This window comes from Panulirus ornatus, chromosome 40 (genome assembly GCF_036320965.1).
Source record: "Panulirus ornatus isolate Po-2019 chromosome 40, ASM3632096v1, whole genome shotgun sequence".
NCBI classification, from domain to species: Eukaryota; Metazoa; Arthropoda; class Malacostraca; order Decapoda; family Palinuridae; genus Panulirus; species Panulirus ornatus.
In genome coordinates, this window is record NC_092263.1 from 16,049,661 (window position 1) to 16,072,458 (window position 22,798).

At 37.9% G+C, this 22,798-nt stretch overlaps 2 protein-coding genes across 5 annotated transcripts in view; both read left to right on the plus strand.

Moving 5' to 3' along the window:
- Positions 1-12,564, plus strand: part of LOC139761475 (serine racemase-like) — a 40,522-nt gene extending 27,958 nt beyond the window's left edge. For both annotated transcript variants that reach the window (XM_071685716.1, XM_071685717.1), the window contains exons 8-9: positions 4,067-4,177; positions 6,516-12,564. In XM_071685716.1, the coding sequence (XP_071541817.1) occupies positions 4,067-4,177; positions 6,516-6,671 (267 nt within the window). In that variant the 3' untranslated portion in view covers positions 6,672-12,564. The remainder of the gene's footprint in view (positions 1-4,066; positions 4,178-6,515) is intronic.
- A 10,005-nt stretch (positions 12,565-22,569) lies between these two features.
- LOC139761476 (lysosomal-trafficking regulator-like) overlaps positions 22,570-22,798 on the plus strand; it is a 174,209-nt gene continuing 173,980 nt past the window's right edge. For all 3 annotated transcript variants that reach the window (XM_071685719.1, XM_071685720.1, XM_071685721.1), the window contains exon 1: positions 22,570-22,626. The gene's annotated coding sequence lies outside the window, so the exon portion shown is untranslated. The remainder of the gene's footprint in view (positions 22,627-22,798) is intronic.

Genomic DNA, 22,798 nt, shown 5'->3' on the forward strand with positions numbered 1-22,798 from the left:
TGGTCTCACTGGTGATTGTGGTCTGTGAGGTTCTGTAATAGAAAATTAGCAGCAGCCTAACATGTGCCTAGTGTCAAAATCCTAGGGGCAATGACACATGCAGACAGCTAACAAGAGCACTGGCAAAAATTATTCCTATAAAAGGAGATCTTTGAGTCTTTCTTTTGAAAGCCAGTTTCCGAGTGGAGCAATTAGTTAGGTTGTTCTCCGAATTCATTGAGTTTATCTTCACTTTTGATCATGTCTGATGACCAGAATTAAACAGCACATTCCAAATGAGGACAACAGACAGGCAAAGATAGGATCATTCCCAATCATCTCGAACTTGGAAGAATTCACAATGCTGGGTCACTGTCATTCTCCGAGAGATCTGGATGAAAACCGTGGCACTAATGCTAACATCAGGATTTACGTCTGGAAACTGGTGACAAGGTCATCCAGGATGCAAAGCCAGTTATATTGACAGAATATTCTAGTTTTGGGGAAATTGTTACTGGAAAGAAGCAAAATTATGATAATGGTGAGGTGAGTTCCAGTAGGAAAACTGTAATTAATGATTAATCAAGTTGTTTTGAGGAGAAAATATGTGCTCTTATCCAGAGAAATCTTAGCATACTTAAAAGGTTAAATGGGGTTCAAGAGAGAGCAGATACATATAAAGTTAAGTCACAAAACTTAGAGAAAGACAAAGTTCAAATGAGAGAAGATACTAGAAGGATAAATGAGCAACTTTGAAAATTTGTGCAACTCCTTGATGTTATGGGAGCACTAGAGAATATGGATATTGAGGTGTCTCTGGGAACTGTGGGTATACGTATTCATGAGGTATTTTATGAAATAGTACCATAGTATATTAATGATATAGCTAATGACTATGTTGCATAAGGAGTCCCTAAAAATGGATATTTTACCTACAGACGATGGATTCATTAGGAATTAATTGACTAATACTACAGCAAAAGTTGAATGCAAGAAGAATGAAAGAGTTTCATTACTTTAAGATTACAGGGCAGTTAAAAATTATTGTGTAAAGCAAATTTAGGAGGACCTAAAAGAAGGGGAAAATATTAAATAAAACAGTAGTGTTAAGTCGTTTGATGAAATATATAAATGTAGGATAACATAGACATGGAGAGAATAGGCATAAGGATGTTCTTGTGGCTATATTAAGAAGAGGATACGTAAGTGGATGGGAATATAGAATAAGTTGTGAGGAAGATGAGCTTATAGTAAAAGTTTTCAAAGTACTAAATAATTTTAACAACATACAAAATTCCCTTCACTTTAGACATAGATTTAATGGCCAGAAATAACAGTATGAAGGTAAAATGAAGATGAAATAGTAGTGTTGCCTAAAGTTTTTTCACTTATTTAATGGTAAATCATTGGAATGAACTTCCTCCCAAAGTAGTATATGGAAAGACTTTAATTACATTCAAATAAAGGCTAGATGAACACTTAACTGATATGTCGTACCATTAAGAATTCCAGTTTACCACTAATCATGTCTTTTTTTTCAGAGTCCAGCTGCAAAGCAGATGTCAAACTGATTAGGAACTTTTTCCAGTCCATACTTTCCTGTAGAGTCTCCATGATTGTATCTTCTCCCAATACTGCATGGGGTATTTTTCTCATCTTTCACTTACTGGCAATTGAGGTAGAGGGAGAGGTTGATGAGCAAATGCTTCTGTTTTACTATCCTGCTTCTTCCACAGTTTTAACAAAACCAAAACAGATTACCTCATTATGGGCCATTAAGTTTTCTCTTCCTTGTCCTTGCCACATTTAGCAGTCATGGTCTCATAGTAAAAACCTCTCATGTTGAGAGAATCACATTGCATGGTCTTGTATTCCCAACCTCATTATGGGCCATTAGGTTTTCTCTGTCTTGTTCTTGCCACATTTAGCAGTCATGGTCTCAATTTTAAAAACCTCTCATGTTGAGAAAATCACATTGCATGGTCTTGTATTCCCAGCACTGTCATATCCCAAAGAAAGTTGGCCCTCTGATAAAGCCTTTCACTTTGGATGGGAAATAGTTGAGAGTGTAGAGTTTATCTGGTAGCTCTCCTTCCCAGAGAGCAAAAACTTGATACCTCTCTCTCCCTTAACCACATTTCTCTTAGCCTAGGTAATACAAGCATTCTCCTCCTTGAGGGTGGTCTGGAGGTAAGTGGGAAATAATCACTTTTGTCCCCATTACATCTTCAGGTAACTGGAGTTTAACAAACTCACCCTTGTGTGGGCATCTTACCTTATTGTTCTTTGGTGCATATCAGAGTCCGTCACAGCCAATATGCTAGTCTTAGTGAATGTAGATTGATGCATAAGGTTCATGTGTTTTTAGGGAAGTCAAATAATCACGTTCCCCTTCATTTGGCAGCTTTTCTAGGGGGAACTGAAGCCTGTACCATTCAAATTCTGATGAGGTACTTCCATCATCCACTTTAGCATCACAGTTGGGTGAAGCTTGCTACTCTTCCTCACTTTTCATTATATCTGCATCAACAATTCTGTTGAAGAATCTTCCAAAATATGTCAGTCTCATTCATCTCAGTAGAAAGTTGACTCCTCTTGGAAGGGCCAGGTTCTTGACTGGAAAGGTTAACTGGCACCTAAGTGCCTGCTACTTATGGTGTTAACATGGCAACATGTGCACATCCAGGTCATATACTCCTAGAGCTAATTGGTTGTGTTTGTCAATCCTCTGCATAATGTGTATTTCTTGTAACATGCTAATAGTCATCAAGCTTTAAGAGTCATAGTTCAATGGAAACTCTTAATGTATAAAACAGTGTTATAGCTGCATCCAGGCTTTAGGTTTATGCAATGAAAAGAGAGAACTTTCACTCAGCTTCAAATAGAACAGCATGGCTGTTGTATATGGGCCATCATGTCTTCAGAAAGAGAACAAGGAAGAACTTCCCAAAGGAGAAAGCTCAACGAGACATGAGTTTTTGTTGATGCACTGTTCTATTTAGTGAGTGCAAATAGTGCAAGCATTACCAAAGCACATCATGACTCTTTAGACCAATCAACATCAAATGGCAGCTTAGTAGAATGACTCAGCAACATCAGAGGGCAGCCCAGTGTAATGACCCCATCAGCATCAGAGAGCAGCCTAATATCACATGAACATTTTTTTTTCAATTATCACTTGCATGGGCTGCCCAACAGTAACACTTCATTGGATAGCACCTCCTCACAGTTCAGGATCGGGAAAATTTTCACCATGGAATCATTTCAGGGCATCCTAAGTACCAGTTCAAAAATGTCTGAAAAGTCCAAGGAAAATTACTTGGTTTGGTTTGCAATTGAAGTTCATTGTAACCCTAAAGTGTTTATTATACATATGTGAGTACCCCTTATTACAGTGAAAACTTAAAATGCCTTTATCTCTTATTCTTATAGTTTGAGTAAATAGGTAGAGGAAAAGGCATTTTTTTTTAATTCCTAATCTTCATCCACATAATACAAGTGTATCTACATAAACCTTTGTTTCATTGAGCTTGAGTCTTGTAATGGGAAGCTTTTCCACTACCTTTCATATTTTAAGGTTACACTTGAGTTTTTCAGAAGATATTTTTTATGACTTTTATTTATCCTCAGTATTCCTTAATTCTCAGTTCTTCTGAATGACATTTTGTACTTCCATCCACTTCTGTGTGTTGATATATTTTCTGGGTTTTTGTTTATAATGTATGACAGGATAGAATAAGTGCATACTTTTTATGTGTTTCCTTTATATTAATGTCTTATTCTTATTTCCATCATCTAAATTTTCACTCACTTTTATGGTCATAGATAATATTACTGATATGAACATAACAAGACCACCTTCAAATGCTTAGCTGTTGCTGTAACTACCTTTTATTTTCTCTCATAATATAAAGCATCCTTTTGTTTTCATGAAATACTAAGCTTCAGTCAGTACTCTTCATTTTCATTTTACTCTTCATTACCATTGTCAATATTAAGTAAATGCAAAGCCTACTTACATTAATTTTGTCACGTTTTCTCTTTCAATTAATAGTGATACTCTATTATTTTTTTTTTTCATATATAGATTGGCTACTTATCCTTTCCCATCATCTGTGAATATGCCAGCCACAGAGTCTTCACAGTCACTGATGATCAGATGATAGAGGGCATGAAACTCTCTTTTGAGCGCATGAAGGTCAGTGTAAAAACAAATAACAGATTTATTAATTAAACAGTTTCTGCAATACTAAGATGGATGATGTAAATTTTGTCATTCACTTTTCATTTATACATTGCTATAGTATTACCAAAATACTTAGTGCTGATAGTTTTCCAGAAATTAAAATAAAATATGGCAAGAATGGTTAGACTGGTTGTTGTTCTGGCAAGATATATTGTTTCAATAATGTAATTACTTTTATAGACCTTAGATTCTGTGGCCTTTTTTGTCTATTTGATAAGCACTACCATGAGAGATATTTGCTTTTTCCCACTGACTTACCACAAAAGCATATTTGGGGACATGCTCTTCTTTCTCTTGATTTTTTTTATTTATCAGCTTATTAACACAACGTCCAAAGGTTTAACAATTGCAGAAAAAACAACCCAGTTGAATTAAGAGATACACTATTTTCTGTCAGTTCACCCTTGTAGCCAGAGCACAAAGGATTGATCACCACCTAATGTAGTTGTTGATGGGCTTTGCTCTTTCATATACTTAGATTGATATAAGGAAATTGTCTTTAGCATAGTTTCCATCTTTTAATTTGAAGAGCAGTGTATACTCTGACATGTTTTGCTGCCAATTTCTTTTCTTCTGACATGCAACTTTGACTTTCTTCTCGATAATTTTGACAAATAGTATGTCACAGAGTATCATGTGTGAAAGGATCTCATCTATGACCATATTAATTGGATCTTTACCTGTTTCTGCAACAGACATTCATTGTATCTTTATTTTTATTAGTTCTGATCCAATAGCATCATTTAGTAGGGAAGTTTTAATTACGTACATATAATAACGTCTTGCTGAGGTGGGAAAGGTGATCATCTCATACAAACAAGACTGTTTCAACCACCTCTTAAACATTTTAGCACTCACATGTATCCTTTGCCCTCTGAAACATCTTTATATCAACTACAAAATACAATCATCTTGAATCAGCACATTCCTGAAGTAGCACATTTCTCAAAATTCCTTTTTCATGCCCGTCCCCATTCACATTATGTCTGTTGCTTACCCGTAATGAAGATCGTATTCATCATCATATGAATTACTTTTATCACTTTTGTGTTTATGCATTCCAGTCTTTCTTAGCCCTCCTATCAGTGGCTCGGTTTGTTTTCATCTTCTTGTCCATTCTTATTAATTCATGTGTACCCTGTCCTTTCTTAATCCCAAACCTGCAGGCATGGTCTGGAAATACATCACAGTTTGTGCAAGAAGAAAAGAATAATCCCTTGTGAAATGATAGATTACCATTCAGAAGTAATAGAAGAGGGATTGAAAATTGTATAAATACCTCATGTGTTGGCTGAGTCCATTTTTGAGTGAGAAGTGAAGGGAAACTGGGATGACATGTCTTGCTGTTCACAGTAAGAATTGTGAACTGCCTAACTAACCAGTCAGCAGCACAGTCACCTCCTCTGTAACTTTCATAGTATATTTAACTGCAATACCACCCACTCCAGCCACCTTGGCACATTTGATCTTGTGTAAGGCTTTCACCACCTCTTCTGTCTTCACCACACCACTCTCCATGACTTTCTTACTTCACATACAACCTTGACCCAAGCACCCTACATCTGCTATGGTGTCATCAAACACTTTTAACAGTCCTTCAAAACACTCATTCCACCTCCTCACTTCATCACTACCTTTTACCATTTCCCCTTTTGCCCCTTTACCAATGTTCCCATATGTTCACTTTTTTCACACATTATTAACCTCCCTCCAAAACATCTTATTCTTCCTAAAGGTTACTGATACTCACTCACCCCATTCCAACTCTCATTTGCCCTCTTTTTGAATCTCTTCACCTTCCTCTTGACCTCCTGCCACTTTCTTTTACACATCCCCCAGTCATATGAACCCTTTGCCTGTAAGTACTGTTCAAATTCCTCTGTTTTTTCTTTCACTATCAACTTCACTTCTTCATTCCATCTTTCACTACCCTTTCTGATTTGCACACCTCCCACCTTTCGCATGCCACATGCATCCCTCACACATGCCAGCACTGCCTCCCTAAACATCTCTCATTCCTCACCCACTCCCCTTGCTTCATTTACTCTTACCTTTTACCATTCTACACTTAGTCTCTCCTGGTATTTCTTTACAGATGTCTCTTTTCACCAATATTGTTTCTTCTTTTCTGAAATCCTCTACAAATCTTCACCCTCTTCTCCACAAAATAGTAATCAGACATTCTACCAGCTGCCCCTTATTACCTTATTATTATTATTATTATTATTATTATTATTATTATTATTATTATATTCATTATTATAGTTATCATTAGCATTGATATTTACAGCAAGTTGTTGAGGCAGCTTCAGGTGCCGGAGTCTATGCAGCAGTTAACTTGATGAATCAAGTCCAGCCAACAGCACACAAGGTTGGGGTTGTACTATGTGGGGGTAATGTTGATCTGGATAACCTACCATGGTTAACTCCCACAATTACCTACTAATTCAAATGGAAAATATGTGATATATATTTAGTATGATTTGTCTACTCAAATTCATAACCAGCAATCTATTCAGTGATGCTTTTTTTGATGCTGCAATGAGTTATATTGTAGGCTTCACTCACTTATGCATTGCCTGATAAATCATAATGGACTAAGTATTGTGTGATAATGAGGCTTTTTATTTTGAATTAAATCTGTTCCAAAACCTACAGATTTCTTAAAATTAGGCTAGATCCAAAAATAGGATAGAAACATGACATTATTCCACTCCAAAATCTGTTACTTATACAAACAGAATAGCATTATCTGCCACTAAGTAAAGTTCTCTAGCTTATTTATCTGACTTGTGACTATCTTAACCAAAAGAAATCTCATAAGTTCTAGGTTGCTGCAAACAGTAGCTTTCAATTAACCTTAAGAAAATGTAGAGTATGTAGAGCAACTTTTTGTACTGCTTTCTGCAACATAATATAATTATACAGTTGAGTAATTCTTACCCTGCTTATAGGTTTCATTGCTTGTATAACAAACCCAAAAGTTAAGGTAGATATAATAATAAGTAGGTCTTGGAATTATAATTTCCATTCCAAATGCATGGAGAACTTTCATTGGATGGGAGAGTTGTAACCCTCTAACTCATTCTTCACTTCACCACAGTTGATGTTAAGAAAATGCACAGTAATGTAAATGTTCATGTCACTGCTCTCTTTGGTAATGCCATTGGTACCCCACTCAGTTTTTGATACATTACCTTTGATGGCACAGATTTTTTTTTCATGGCTTTATAATAAATGAGACATTCCTTTTTCCTTTGTAGAAGTCATGATTTTATCTTAACTCTTGTAATGCCTTACTTGTGGGTATATAAATAACCAGAGGAGTTATGTCAAAGTTCATTTAACTTTTTTTTTGTCTCATAAGTATCCAGTGTGAGCCATATCATCTCAGTGATTCCATGAATATGAGAGGGAACTGCAGAAACTTTTGAAAGTGTCCTGCATAAGAGATAGATTGCATAAATCTCATGAAATAGGAAGCTGAGCTACTTGTTAAAGTTGCCTTTATTAGACACAATCTATGACCTTAGTTGGCTTAAATCCAACAATCAGACAATCATTGCCTTTGCGAACCAGCAATTAACACCATACTATGGCTAACTGTATTTAGACTTGTGTCCACAATATGTTATTTACAGAGAAGCACACTATTGCAGTCATTTATAAAAAAAGTTCCTTGTAATAGTTTTACGAGAATGGAGTTAAAATCACAAAGCTTCTGTTTAGATCATCTCTTTGCCCATACTGCCAGATTTTTCCATCTTTGGTATCATAAATGAATCCTGTATCTTCACAAACTTTGAAAGGTTTTTTAAGTCCCATAACCTTTCATTGCCTTGCAAACTGTACAGTTTTTTCAGTATTTCCAGGTTTGATAGATTCAACAAAGTTTTTTAAGCTTTTGTTAAAGAACTATAGAATTATTTATGAGGGTAGAGTAAACATCTTAGTGAATTGCATAGCTCAAACACATTTTTACGAAAACCCAATAACCAGAGTTTCCGGACCATTTACCCATTGCATGGTACATAGAGCCAAACACCTGGTTGATGTGCTGTTTGCTTTGGGTGTATTGCTGCTTTTAGAGAAAGGGGCTACCAATAGTTAAACAAGGTAATGGATAACTGGATTTGTGGATTCAAGTCAGTTCAGTTGCTGATTGATGAGTACATTTTAGTTCCTTGTTTCATGGTTTGTGATGCTTGTTGCATGACTAGGTCACAGGGATTGATCTTTATAGCTGATACTTTGTTCAGGTATAGATGAAAGTCTCATGAATTTCTAAAGTGATTTTCTCATAGTGTATTGAAACAAATAAATTGTTAGTGTTGCTAATTACTACTTGGCCACAAGCTGCATCTGTGCTCTAAAAGAGAATGAGTGCCTTTATATTGCTGTATATCATCTACTTTATTCCTTGGGAAAGAGTAGGGAAGAACAAAACAATAGAAATATTAGTGGGATTGGTAGCACTCTATACTCGCATCCTAAAGGGATTCATGTTCAGTCCCTTAGCTGGATAGGGTTGGCAGACTTTATCTCTTGTGAGTTTGTGTATGCAGGGTTGGTCTTTTTGCTAGATCAGAAACATTAGATAAAGCTAAATTTTTGGGGGGAGAAGAGGTTTTCACCCTCAGCAAGGCTAAGGAGCAGCATTTTATAAAAAAATTAATCTGTATATTAGAATATTACATTTTGAAAGAAAGAGGTGAGGACATATGGTACAACATTTCATTACTATGAATTATACATGAGGCTATTGGTTACTAACATTACCTCCCTCCCCCTCCCAGAAAAAAAAAAAAAATATCTTTATAATGTTCATGCTGTTGTGATAAGCCTTAGGTCCCCAGGATAAATCTCATTCTTTAAGTGATTTATACCAAAAATAATGTATAGAAGAGAAAAGGAGTGAACTTAGGAGGATATGTATGCATTTCATTTAGGTTTTGGTTTAATGCTGAACCCACGGTAGTGTACATTTGAGAGTCAGGTATTATAATTCTGTCAAGACTTCTGTCATGGTTTATTTTCTGTTAAGGATTTCATATCATATATAAAACATAGGTGGAGTGAAGAGATCATGATTACAAGATTTTATGATGTTCTAAATTATATTCTTGTAGTATCAAAGAGGTGTAAGTGAATGTAGGGATATTTTTGTAAAGCATTTTATTTAGAATATAATAACTACAAGTACATGTATTTGAGTACGAAGCATAAGAAATGATTTAAGAAAAGACCAGAGATGAGGAAGGGAAGAGAGAATGTCACTCTGTTGGATTTTGTAAATATTTCCAAAGACCATGATGCTTGAAAGATGATCTGCATCAACAACCCTTGTTTATTATGAAAAGGTATATGCATAGATACTGTGTTATTTGCAGTAGTTAAACATATGGGGAAAAGGGGAATAGAGAAAAAAGAAAATCATGGTGGAATAATGGTCTGAAAAAAGCAGTTAATGAAGAGATTGTTGTATATCAAATGTAAATGCATCAGGTAAGAGCTAGCGGGGTTTTGACGGGAATGGATGAAGGCCGCAAGTATGAATATGTACATGTGTATATATGTATATGTCTGAGTATGTATATGTATGTATATGTGCGTGTGTGGGCATTTATGTGTATACATGTGTATTTAGATGGGTTAGGCCATTCTTTCGTCTGTTTCCTTGTGCTGCCTTGCTGATGCAGGAGGCAGCAACTAAGTATAATACATAGATGAATAAGAACTAGCAAGATGTTAAAGAATGAAGAGAAAAAATTTTGGGTGGGTAAAGTCTATAAAAATTCAGTGGTTGGCTGTTAGCAGTAGATGTTGGTAAAAAAATTTTGTGTTACATTTCTGAGGAGAGCATGAATTCTACCTATGTATAATTCCCATCTTGTTCCATTACTTTTCAAAAGTGAGAACAGAAGAAGGAGCCAAGTGGGAATTTTTCCTTAATGGCTCAGTTCTATATTCCTAGCACTACCTTTCCAAGGTAGGAAATAGTAAAATGTATGAAAATAAGAAAGAATTTGGTCATAGGAAGAATAGCATAAAAATCTGTTAAAGGTCTGGAGAAGATAACTTGAAATATGAGAGTAGATAAGAGAAGCTTTTATTTTGAAGCCATGCAAATTAGATTAGTTAAATATACAGAAATTAGTAATTTTCACATTTTAGGTATTATTATTATTATTTAGTATTCATACTTGATCACCGTTTTCCATGTCAGTGAGGTAATGCTAAGAACAGACAAAGGAAGTCAGCATTCATTCACACCCATTCTCTGGCTGTTATTTTTAGTGCATTGAAACCACTGCTCTCAATCCACAGTCAGTCCCCACAGACTTTTCCTGGGTTTCCTCCAGCCACTTCACGTGCCCTGGTTCTGTTCATTGACAGCACATCAATTCTTGTACACCACATCATTCCAGTTCACTTTATTCCATGCATGCTTTCACTCTCCCGCATGTTCAGGCCTTAGTCACTCAAAATTTTATTCTTCATCCTTCCATCTCCAATTTGGACTCCTCTTTCCCCTTGCACACCCTCTTTAGCTATCTCAAAAACACACTTTTAAATACCACACATCTCTTGTACCGTTATTACTGAATCATACCACCTCACACCACATATTATCCTCTTTCATTTCATTTCCAATGCTTTCACCTTCCTCATCCCCATTTACTGCCCATGCCTCATATCCATACATCATTGATGGAACTACTATACCTTCAAATATACCCATTTTCACCCTCCCAAATAACCTCTCTTTCCACATACTCTTATATTATTATTATTAGTTATTAGGTATTGTTATTATAATTATTATTATTATTATTATTATTATTATTATTTTTATTATTATTATTATCATTAGCCTGGGGATAGGGGAGAAAGAGTACTGCCCATGTATTCCCTGCTGGTTATAGAAGTTGACAAAGAAGGGTGGGAGCTTGGTAGCTGAAAATCCTCACTTCCTGTATTACCTTCCAAAAGAATGAACAGAGCAAGGAGCAGAGTGGGAATTTTTTCCTCTAATGCTTAGTCATCTGTTCTTAATGCTATCTTGCTCATGTAGGAAATCACAAGCATGTATGAAAAAAAATATATATTTATTATTATGCTGATTATTATTTATCACCAGGAGTAGCAGAAAGAATACTGTCTACATACCTCCTGCATGTTTTAGAAGGCAACCAAGAAAGATAGGAGTTGGGGGGGGGGGGGCTGGAAATCCTCCCCTCGTGTGTTAATGTCCAAAAGAAGGAATTGAGAAAAGGAGCAAATAAGGAATTTTCCCTCAAGATTCAGTCATGTGTTTTTGACAATACCTCACTGGAAATAATGAATCTTCATAAAAGAAATAAGATTATTATTATGCAAGATGATTATAGTTTTTTTTTTCTTTCATCCACATTTCCCATTTCCTGCTTTAGCAAGGAAGCATCAAGAACAGGTGACAGCCTCATTTCTTGTTGTTGTAATGTCATTTTTTTTTAATGTCTGTTTTATTAGTAATTTTTCTATTTCCATACTGTATTGATTTATTGTTATTGATATTTTCATGCATTATAGTTTTTTGAAGTTCCTACTCATTTAAACCAATACAAGTGACATGATTGATAAACCTGTAAACGTGCAGTAAGTCAAAGAATTCCAGTGAAGTTGGGTATACCTGTACCCTCCCTTCACACTTAATTTGATTAGTCTGCAGTAGCAGTTGCCTAGATATTTTATGCTTGTGTTGACCTTGAAATCCCTTCTGAGTGGGTGGAAAGGTTGAATGTTAAAAGGGTTACAAAATGAATGTAAAAGGAAAAATAACTGGAAGTGCATGGGAAAGCCAGAGTTGCTATGGATGGACATGTGTTTGTGATAGGTGAGCGCGCACTGGTACAAAGGAATGGGAGGAAGTCTACTTTGATTGTACTAAATGAAGGAATTCTTCACTACCCACTTTGTGACAGGGAATAGCATATCATAGATAAATGCATAGATAGTATATCCTTTATATTTTCATTATTTTGTATCTCGTTTTTAAAAATCTGCTTTTCATGATGAAATACTATCTCCACACACACACAGATGATTTTCTTGTGCATATTTTATCCTCTGGGTGACCATTTATGAAAATGAGAGGAATAATAAAAGGGTAAAATTAAACATTTTTAGAATGTAATGGTGTTAAGATAAAATGGCATTTTATTACTAAAGAAAATATACAGATATTTGCACTGACGTTGATATCCAAGCCTTTATTGTAAGGCAGTATGCAAAATACAATTGTATGATTTATTTCACTCATATTTTTGAAGAAAATAAATTATTTAGTTATACAGTCATATGCTGTTTGATACACCCTTTTGTTGACAATTAATTATCAAAGCAAAGGATCAGAAATCTTGTGTATTTTATATTCCTTGCTTCAAATGTATAAAGTACATAGCATAGAATATATATAGTTCACATACAGTATGGAAGAATATACAGAATACATTTCCAGAATGGAAAAATATATAAACTACATTTACAGTAAGAAAAATACAGAAGCTATAGAGTGCCAGGAGTGGATGAAAGCAAGCAAATATGAATATGTACATGAGTATATATGTATTTGTCTGTGTATGTATATGTACGCATATGTAATGTATATGTATGTATATGTGCGTGTATTGGCGTCTGTATATATATATATATATATATATATATATATATATTTATCCCTGGGGATAGGGGAGAAAGAATGCTTCCCACGTATTCCCTGCGTGTCGTAGAAGGCGACTAAAAGGGGAGGGAGCGGGTTGCTGGAAATCCTCCCCTCTCGTTTTTTTCAATTTTCCAAAAGAAGGAACAGAGAAGGGGGCCAGGTGAGGATATTCTCTCAAAGGCCCAGTCCTCTGTTCTTAACGCTACCTCGCTATTGCGGGAAATGGCGAATAGTACGAAAGAAAAAGAAAGAAATATATATATATATATATATATATATATATATATATATATATATATATATATATATATATATATATATATATTATCCCTGGGGATAGGGGAGAAAGAATACTTCCCACGTATTCCCTGCGTGTCGTAGAAGGCGACTAAAAGGGGAGGGAGCGGGTGGCTGGAAATCCTCCCCTCTCGTTTTTTTTTTTAATTTTCCAAAAGAAGGAACAGAGAAGGGGGCCAGGTGAGGATTTTCCCTCTAAGGCCCAGCCCTCTGTTCTTAACGCTACCTCGCAAATGCGGGAAATGGCGAATCGTATGAGAAATGAGAATATATATATATATATATATATATATATATATATATATATATATATATATATATATATATATATATATATATATCCCTGGGGATAGGGGAGAAAGAATACTTCCCACGTATTCCCTGCGTGTCGTAGAAGGCGACTAAAAGGGAAGGGAGCGGGTGGCTGGAAATCCTCCCCTCGTTTTTTTTTTTTTTTAATTTTCCAAAAGAAGGAACAGAGAAGGGGGCCAGGCGAGGATATTCCCTCTAAGGCCCAGTCCTCTGTTGATAACGCTACCTCGCTAATTCGGGAAATGGCGAATAGTACGAAAGAAATATATATATATATATATATATGTGTGTGTGTGTGGGCCATCCTTCATGTTTCCTGGCACTACCTCGCTGATGCGGGAAACAGTGATTAAGTATAATATGTTGTTGTTCGCTGATGATACAGCGCTGGTGGCGGATTCATGTGAGAAACTGCAGAAGCTGGTGACGGAGTTTGGTAAAGTGTGTGGAAGAAGAAAGTTAAGAGTAAATGTGAATAAGAGCAAGGTTATTAGGTACAGTAGGGTTGAGGGTCAAGTCAATTGGGAGGTGAGTTTGAATGGAGAAAAACTGGAGGAAGTGAAGTGTTTTAGATATCTGGGAGTGGATCTGTCAGCGGATGGAACCATGGAAGCGGAAGTGGATCATAGGGTGGGGGAGGGGGCAAAAATTTTGGGAGCCTTGAAAAATGTGTGGAAGTCGAGAACATTATCCCGGAAAGCAAAAATGGGTATGTTTGAAGGAATAGTGGTTCCAACAATGTTGTATGGTTGCGAGGCGTGGGCTATGGATAGAGTTGTGCGCAGGAGGATGGATGTGCTGGAAATGAGATGTTTGAGGACAATGTGTGGTGTGAGGTGGTTTGATCGAGTAAGTAACGTAAGGGTAAGAGAGATGTGTGGAAATAAAAAGAGCGTGGTTGAGAGAGCAGAAGAGGGTGTTTTGAAGTGGTTTGGGCACATGGAGAGAATGAGTGAGGAAAGATTGACCAAGAGGATATATGTGTCGGAGGTGGAGGGAACGAGGAGAAGAGGGAGACCAAATTGGAGGTGGAAAGATGGAGTGAAAAGGATTTTGTGTGATCGGGGCCTGAACATGCAGGAGGGTGAAAGGAGGGCAAGGAATAGAGTGAATTGGAGCGATGTGGTATACAGGGGTTGACGTGCTGTCAGTGGATTGAATCAAGGCATGTGAAGCGTCCGGGGTAAACCATGGAAAGCTGTGTAGGTATGTATATTTGCGTGTGTGGACGTATGTATGTACATGTGTATGGGGGGGGTTGGGCCATTTCTTTCGTCTGTTTCCTTGCGCTACCTCGCAAACGCGGGAGACAGCGACGAGGTATAAAAAAAAAAAAAAAAAAAAAAAATATATATATATATATATATATATATATATTCATTTATTTATTTATTTATTTTGCTTTGTCGCTGTCTCCCGCATTAGCGAGATAGCGCAAGGAAGCAGCCGAAAGAATGGCCCAACCCACCCACACACACATGTATATACATACACGTCCACACACGCAAATATACATACCTATACATCTCAACGTATACATATATATACACACAGACTTATACATATATACACATGTACATAATTCATACTGTCTGCCTTTATTCATTCACATCGCCACCTCGCCACACATGAAATAACAACCCCCTCCCCCCTCAGGTGTGCGAGGTAACGCTAGGAAAAGACAACAAAGGCCACATTCGTTCACACTCAGTCTCTGGCTGTCATGTAATAATGCACCGAAACCACAGCTCCCTTTCCACATCCAGGCCCAACAGAACTTTCCATGGTTTACCCTAGACGCTTCACATGCCCTGGTTCAATCCATTGACAGCACGTCGACCCCGGTATACCACATCATTCCAATTCTCTCTCTCTCTCTCTCTCTCTCTCTCTCTCTCTCTCTCTCTATGTATATATATATTTTTTTTTTTTTTTTTTTTTTTTTATACTTTGTCGCTGTCTCCCGCGTTTGCGAGGTAGCGCAAGGAAACAGACGAAAGAAATGGCCCAACCCCCCCCCCCCCATACACATGTACATACACACGTCCACACACGCAAATATACACACCTACACAGCTTTCCATGGTTTACCCCAGACGCTTCACATGCCTTGCTTCAATCCACTGACAGCACGTCAACCCCTGTATACCACATGACTCCAATTCACTCTATTTCTTGCCCTCCTTTCACCCTCCTGCATGTTCAGGCCCCGATCACACAAAATCTTTTTCACTCCATCTTTCCACCTCCAATTTGGTCTCCCTCTTCTCCTCGTTCCCTCCACCTCCGACACATATATCCTCTTGGTCAATCTCTCCTCACTCATTCTCTCCATGTGCCCAAACCATTTCAAAACACCCTCTTCTGCTCTCTCAACCACGCTCTTTTTATTTCCACACCTCTCTCTTACCCTTACGTTACTTACTCGATCAAACCACCTCACACCACACATTGTCCTCAAACATCTCATTTCCAGCACATCCATCCTCCTGCGCACATCTCTATCCATAGCCCACGCCTCGCAACCATACAACATTGTTGGAACCACTATTCCCTCAAACATACCCATTTTTGCTTTCCGAGATAATGTTCTCGACTTCCACACATTTTTCAAGGCTCCCAAAATTTTCGCCCCCTCCCCCACCCTATGATCCACTTCCGCTTCCATGGTTCCATCCGCTGACAGATCCACTCCCAGATATCTAAAACACTTCACTTCCTCCAGTTTTTCTCCATTCAAACTCACCTCCCAATTGACTTGACCCTCACCCCTACTGTACCTAATAACCTTGCTCTTATTCACATTTACTCTCAACTTTCTTCTTCCACACACTTTACCAAACTCAGTCACCAGCTTCTGCAGTTTCTCACATGAATCAGCCACCAGCGCTGTATCATCAGCGAACAACAACTGACTCACTTCCCAAGCTCTCTCATCCCCAACAGACTTCATACTTGCCCCTCTTTCCAGGACTCTTGCATTTACCTCCCTTACAACCCCATCCATAAACAAATTAAACAACCATGGAGACATCACACACCCCTGCCGCAAACCTACATTCACTGAGAACCAATCACTTTCCTCTCTTCCTACACGTACACATGCCTTACATCCTCGATAAAAACTTTTCACTGCTTCTAACAACTTTCCTCCCACACCATATATTCTTAATACCTTCCACAGAGCATCTCTATCAACTCTATCATATGCCTTCTCCAGATCCATAAATGCTACATACAAATCCATTTGCTTTTCTAAGTATTTCTCACATACATTTTTCATACTATTCGCTATTTCCCGCGATAGCGAGGTAGCGTTAAGAACAGAGGACTGGGCCTTTGAGGGAATATCCTCACCTGGCCCTCTTCTCTATTTCTTCTTTTGGAAAAAAAAAAAAAACGAGAGGGGAGGATTTCCAGCCCCCCGCTCCCTTCCCTTTTAGTCGCCTTCTACGACACGCAGGGAATACGTGGGAAGTATTCTTTCTCCCCTATCCCCAGGGAATATATATATATATATATATATATATATATATATATATATATATATATATATATATATATATATATATATATGCCGTATGGAAGAAAATATAAATTACATATTTAGAATTGAAAGAGAATGTATAAAGTACATATATGGTATGGTAAGAGTAAAAATTCAAAACGTTTGGAGTTGTCAGTAACAGGAGAGTAGCACTTTTCCATGAAATTTATGCTTCATAAGTTACTGAAAGTTGCATTTAAGTTTCACTTGGTCCTTTATTTTCCTTGCAAGTCGTCAAGAATAATACGTGAGCACCAAACCTCCCAAGAAACCTAAACTGGTTTGCTGCAACAGACCTGGGACAATGTGCTCATGAAACATTTAGGTTTCCGTACAGTATTTACGGTCCTGCAAGACAAATTAATGTTGCTGTAAAGTGTATAAAAAGTTTAAATAAGGGTCTATACCATGAACTACTGAAGGAAATATAGATTATCTAAGATGCAAGATCATAATGTTATACTGTATTCCCAGATGGCCTGGTGTTAAAATGACACTAGAGTGATACATAAACCAATGCAAAGCTATCACGCCTGTGATGGACGCACTATCTTTCTGGGGAGGTTTCACGAACAATATGTTTCCTCGTAATAGGTGATGGTGAACTGTACAAAGGTTAGCGTTAAGTGTTCATCGTAGATCGACAAAACACATCCTAATAGGATTTTGCTGACGATTGATTTTATAGAGTGAGACTGGGTTAAAAATCTACTGTTGTGACAAAAGCAAATGCTAGTGAATACGTGAAGATCATTGGGCGATAAATCTTTGTGTGGGTTTCTACGAATTCAGATTTATAAAATACGAATGGAGTAGAGAACTATAATTGGAAATTAGAGTAAGAAATCTCTACTGCAGCATAGTAATGTGCGACCGACTTAATAATAATATTCAAGACGAACGCTACAATTTAGATTTTGTATGCTCAATTATGTCTCATTCTTCAGAACAGTAAGTCTAGCCTGAAGTTTAGAAGTCAATTGCCTCAACAGGCTGTGGAATATATGGTGTGGGAGGCAAGTTGTTAGAAGCAGTGAAAAGTTTTTATCGAGGATGTAAGGCATGTGTACGTGTAGGAAGAGAGGAAAGTGATTGGTTCTCAGTGAATGTAGGTTTGCGGCAGGGGTGTGTGATGTCTCCATGGTTGTTTAATTTGTTTATGAATGGGGTTGTTAGGGAGGTGAATGCAAGAGTTTTGGAAAGAGGGGCAAGTATGAAGTCTGTTGGGGATGAAAGAGCTTGGGAAGTGAGTCAGTTGTTGTTCGCTGATGATACAGCGCTGGTGGCTGATTCATGTGAGAAACTACAGAAGCTGGTGACTGAGTTTGGTAAAGTGTGTGAAAGAAGAAAGTTAAGAGTAAATGTGAATAAGAGCAAGGTTATTAGGTACAGTAGGGTTGAGGGTCAAGTCAACTGGGAGGTGAGTTTGAATGGAGAAAAACTGGAGGACGTGAAGTGTTTTAGACATCTGGGAGTGGATCTGGCAGCGGATGGAACCATGGAAGCGGAAGTGGATCATAGGGTGGGGGAGGGGGCGAAAATTCTGGGAGCCTTGAAGAATGTGTGGAAGTCGAGAACATTATCTCGGAAAGCAAAAATGGGTATGTTTGAAGGAATAGTGGTTCCAACAATGTTGTATGGTTGCGAGGCGTGGACTATGGATAGAGTTGTGCACAGGAGGATGGATGTGCTGGAAATGAGATGTTTGAGGACAATGTGTGGTGTGAGGTGGTTTGATCGAGTAAGTAACGTAAGGGTAAGAGAGATGTGTGGAAATAAAAAGAGCGTGGTTGAGAGAGCAGAGGAGGGTGTTTTGAAATGGTTTGGTCACATGGAGAGAATGAGTGAGGAAAGATTGACCAAGAGGATATATGTGTCGGAGGTGGAGGGAACGAGGAGAAGAGGGAGACCAAATTGGAGGTGGAAAGATGGAGTGAAAAAGATTTTGTGTGATCGGGGCCTGAACATGCAGGAGGGTGAAAGGAGGGCAAGGAATAGAGTGAATTGGAGCGATGTGGTATACCGGGGTTGACGTGCTGTCAGTGGATTGAATCAGGGCATGTGAAGCGTCTGGGGTAAACCATGGAAAGCTGTGTAGGTATGTATATTTGCGTGTGTGGACGTATGTATATACATGTGTATGGGGGTGGGTTGGGCCATTTCTTTCGTCTGTTTCCTTGCGCTACCTCGCAAACGCGGGAGACAGCGACAAAGCAAAAAAAAAAGAAAAAAAATATAATATTGTAAAAGCATTGGAAGAAACCCAGCAAAGGATTTACTAGCGTTGTGGCCAATATAGGAATCCACGCCTCAACTGGGTTCACTGTCACACCACACCACACCAGGGTACACATTTGCTACATGGAGGAAGTGAACTGAAAGTTCATAAATCCTCGATGGTTAATAAAGCGGAGGTTGTGTCCTTAACTCTGTAAGGTTGTCAACCTTATGTCCGTTGGTTGATATATCCTGCGGGGCTGTTCCTTTGGATTATTTGTTTTCAACCGTAATCAGGTCACTTTCTAAATATATCTAGTTATTTGTAGCTAAAACTGCAATTGACCTTTAATGAATCAAACTAATCACATTGTAGACCATGATTGGTTTCAGTAGACCATGATTGGTTTCAGTGTCGTTTTTAAATACTTAACATGAAGTTGGCATAAGTTGTGTCGTAAGGATAAAAGTAGTTATGGTGGAGAACAAGTATCGTTTTGCTTATACATTCTCGGTTCCCTTCTGTAGGACCTTGTGTGGTTAAGGGAAATGCCAAGTTTTAAGAAACCAAAGTAGTAAGAGTAAAATTAGCGTAGTATTATGCGCTCCACCTGCCATACTTCAAAACTATCATAACTTGTGAAAACGTTAAGTGTTTAATTTTGTGGAATAACTTGAGTAATGTAAACGTATATCCTCAAAGTGAGAGGAATCTCACCACAATTGTGTGTGGTCAGGCCTGATGCGAGGTGCTGCCCTCGCTGGATATACCTCGCGCTCGACATGAATTCATATCAGAAGTGAAGTTTGGAGGATGTTAATAGTTGGCATTAAAACAGTTTTAAGGCAAATAACCCTTGAATACCAAGTAAATTGTGGTTCTCCCATATTGCAGTAAGAAACGTACGTACATTTCTTGTTACAGTTATCGTACACTGGACGAAAATACCATATTCCCGGCAGAAGAAGTTTAACATACACTTCCCAGATGGTCGGGATGAGGGTTCGAGTGACTCCAGGGTTGTGACGGTATGGAAGAAACACCTTCCTATGTTCCGTTGTTGTAATTTTTTTGTGCTAGATAGTTTTATTCAGCTTCGGCAGGTTCTATCAGGGAGTCGGGGGCCCCGCTGCAGGGGCGATCTGGAGGAGCTCCCCTGGGGCGAGCCTGGACAGGGGGCCCGCAGTAGGTGTCCCTACCTGGTGCCGCCGACTTCAGGAATTTTATTCTGGCTAACGCCAGATATTCAACTTGTCTTTCCTATCTCTTGGAATCTCAACATCATCCGTATAATACTGACCTTGAGATGAGAACTTGTGCAGAGAAAGGCAATAGCTAAACCAGAATAGCTTAAAAAAAAAATCTTTGCGGTCCCCGGTCTGCTGTGGCTTGGTATACAAATCCATTTTGTTTTTAATTTCATATTATGCTGTTATATTGTGACCGATATGACTGCTATATTCAGTTTCTGTCACTAATTTAAGTACCGAATACTCAATTGCAGTGAGGATGAATGACCCACCACGAATAAATACATACAAGCAGCACTATACTAAGTTTGCAGAGATTTCAGGAAAATATATGGTTTCATTACACTATTTTCATTCTAGACCCTTTGCCAAGGTATAGGGAGGATGACAGGAGAGAACTCAACGTAACGGTTTATATCATTACTGTATGTGCTGGTTTGTATGTCCGGTTTTCTAATCGAAAGCTTCGAGAGGAGAGCCTTTTGGTGCCTCATAACCTGCATCGCCCGCTTTTCCTTCCCTAATTTTCACAGGAAAATAAAGAATAAGACGCTCCGTCACTGATCTCACTAATGGAGCAGCTTTTGATAAACAAGTAATTTGTAAATTACGCCGCAGCACAGAAATGTTATTCTGAACATGTCAGTAACTCACTATATGTACCCATTGCTGCAATTTATAAGAAGCTTAGTTACATATCTAAACTTGCTGTTTGTTTGACCATAGGAAATACATTATACCTGTATCTTAAACTTTTGAAAAGCAAATTTCCTCACAATTTGAGTGTAAACCAAATAGTTGCTAGTGAATGATCTTGTTGTGTCCGTTGTATGTGAAGCTACTTAATTTCATGATTTCAAAGGTTCGCCATCCCCGTTGATATGAAAAAAAAAGTGAAATAGGTTCGTGAGGGGACTGTCGCGTGCTCTCCCACAGTCAATAGATGCAAAGTTGATCTATTTAACTGTTTCCATTTCTTTACATGAGATAAGGATACATATCGACGTTCATACGTTTATCTGTTACCAGACTGCATTCATTTCACTTCTACGCAGTCCGTTATCCCTTGGATAGGTATCTGTGAATGATATATCTGTCTTAAGCACGATATTCTCTCTGTTCATTTATCATATGAGCGCAGAAGCATATCTTCACTGCTGTTATATCTCTGCCTGTGAATCACTTTTTCGTTTCCGTCTTGCACAACTGCACACTCCTTCATTACTGCTCACGTACATACTAAAGCACTTTGCCTCCCTTGCATCTGCCCTGCTCTTCACAAGACGGTATATCTTCACGTTACAAGTTTGTTGCGCCATAATATTTGTGTAGCCAATCATTACTTTTGACCTATCTTCTGAGCCTTGCGTTTTATAAAACTGAATTAGAAGTTATTCATCTTTTCAATAGTACATCTTAAGTCGTTTTACACTGTGAGTGTATGTGGTCTAGAGTCATCTTAAGCATTTTTGTAAAAAACAAAAGAATTTAGGATAGTAGTTATGATTTTAGATTGACGGCCTTAATGACCCTCTCAGTAGATAGGCCTAAATCGTAAACAACTAACCAGTCAAAAAGGGACAGTAACTAGTAGCCTCTGCAACTGCCAAGCTGTTCACCACTTCAAGTAATAATGTTCATCATTCATTATTATTACTGAAGTGTCACCTTGAATAATGATTTTGTAAAACGGAGTAGATATGATTTAATTTGCTTAGACAGCCCGCGAAGGATAGTGAGGAAACCCTTTAAGTGCTATTGATTTAAAGAGGTCAATGTTGAAAGTACACAAGTGAAACTTGACCAGTTTGTATCGTCCAAACTAGTTATTTATTATGTGTAAACTACCACAATATAGTATACCTAGCTTTGGCATTCTCCTCTTCGAAATCTCATAGATTGATGTAAGGCTTCATTGCTGTCTGTTTTTTTGTATCTGCAAAACATGAACAAGAAGGTAAATTTCGGAGTTTAATTGAAGTGGTTCAGTTGGGATGCCTGGTCGGCCTTGATCAGCAGGTGGCACCCCTGACTGCAGGAAAACAAAGCTTGACAATTCATCTCTGGTTAAAGGTGTGCGGCCCTTTAACTGACAAATATTCTTACAGGGAAATATTGTTGTGAGTAGCTGGAAAGGAGTGTATGATTGCGAGTGTGGTGAATGTCTGCCGCGTGGGTAGAGGCTCATATTACAGTTGTAGTGTCGAGTGACAGTAGGTCAGATGTGAGGATCACCTGACCGTGT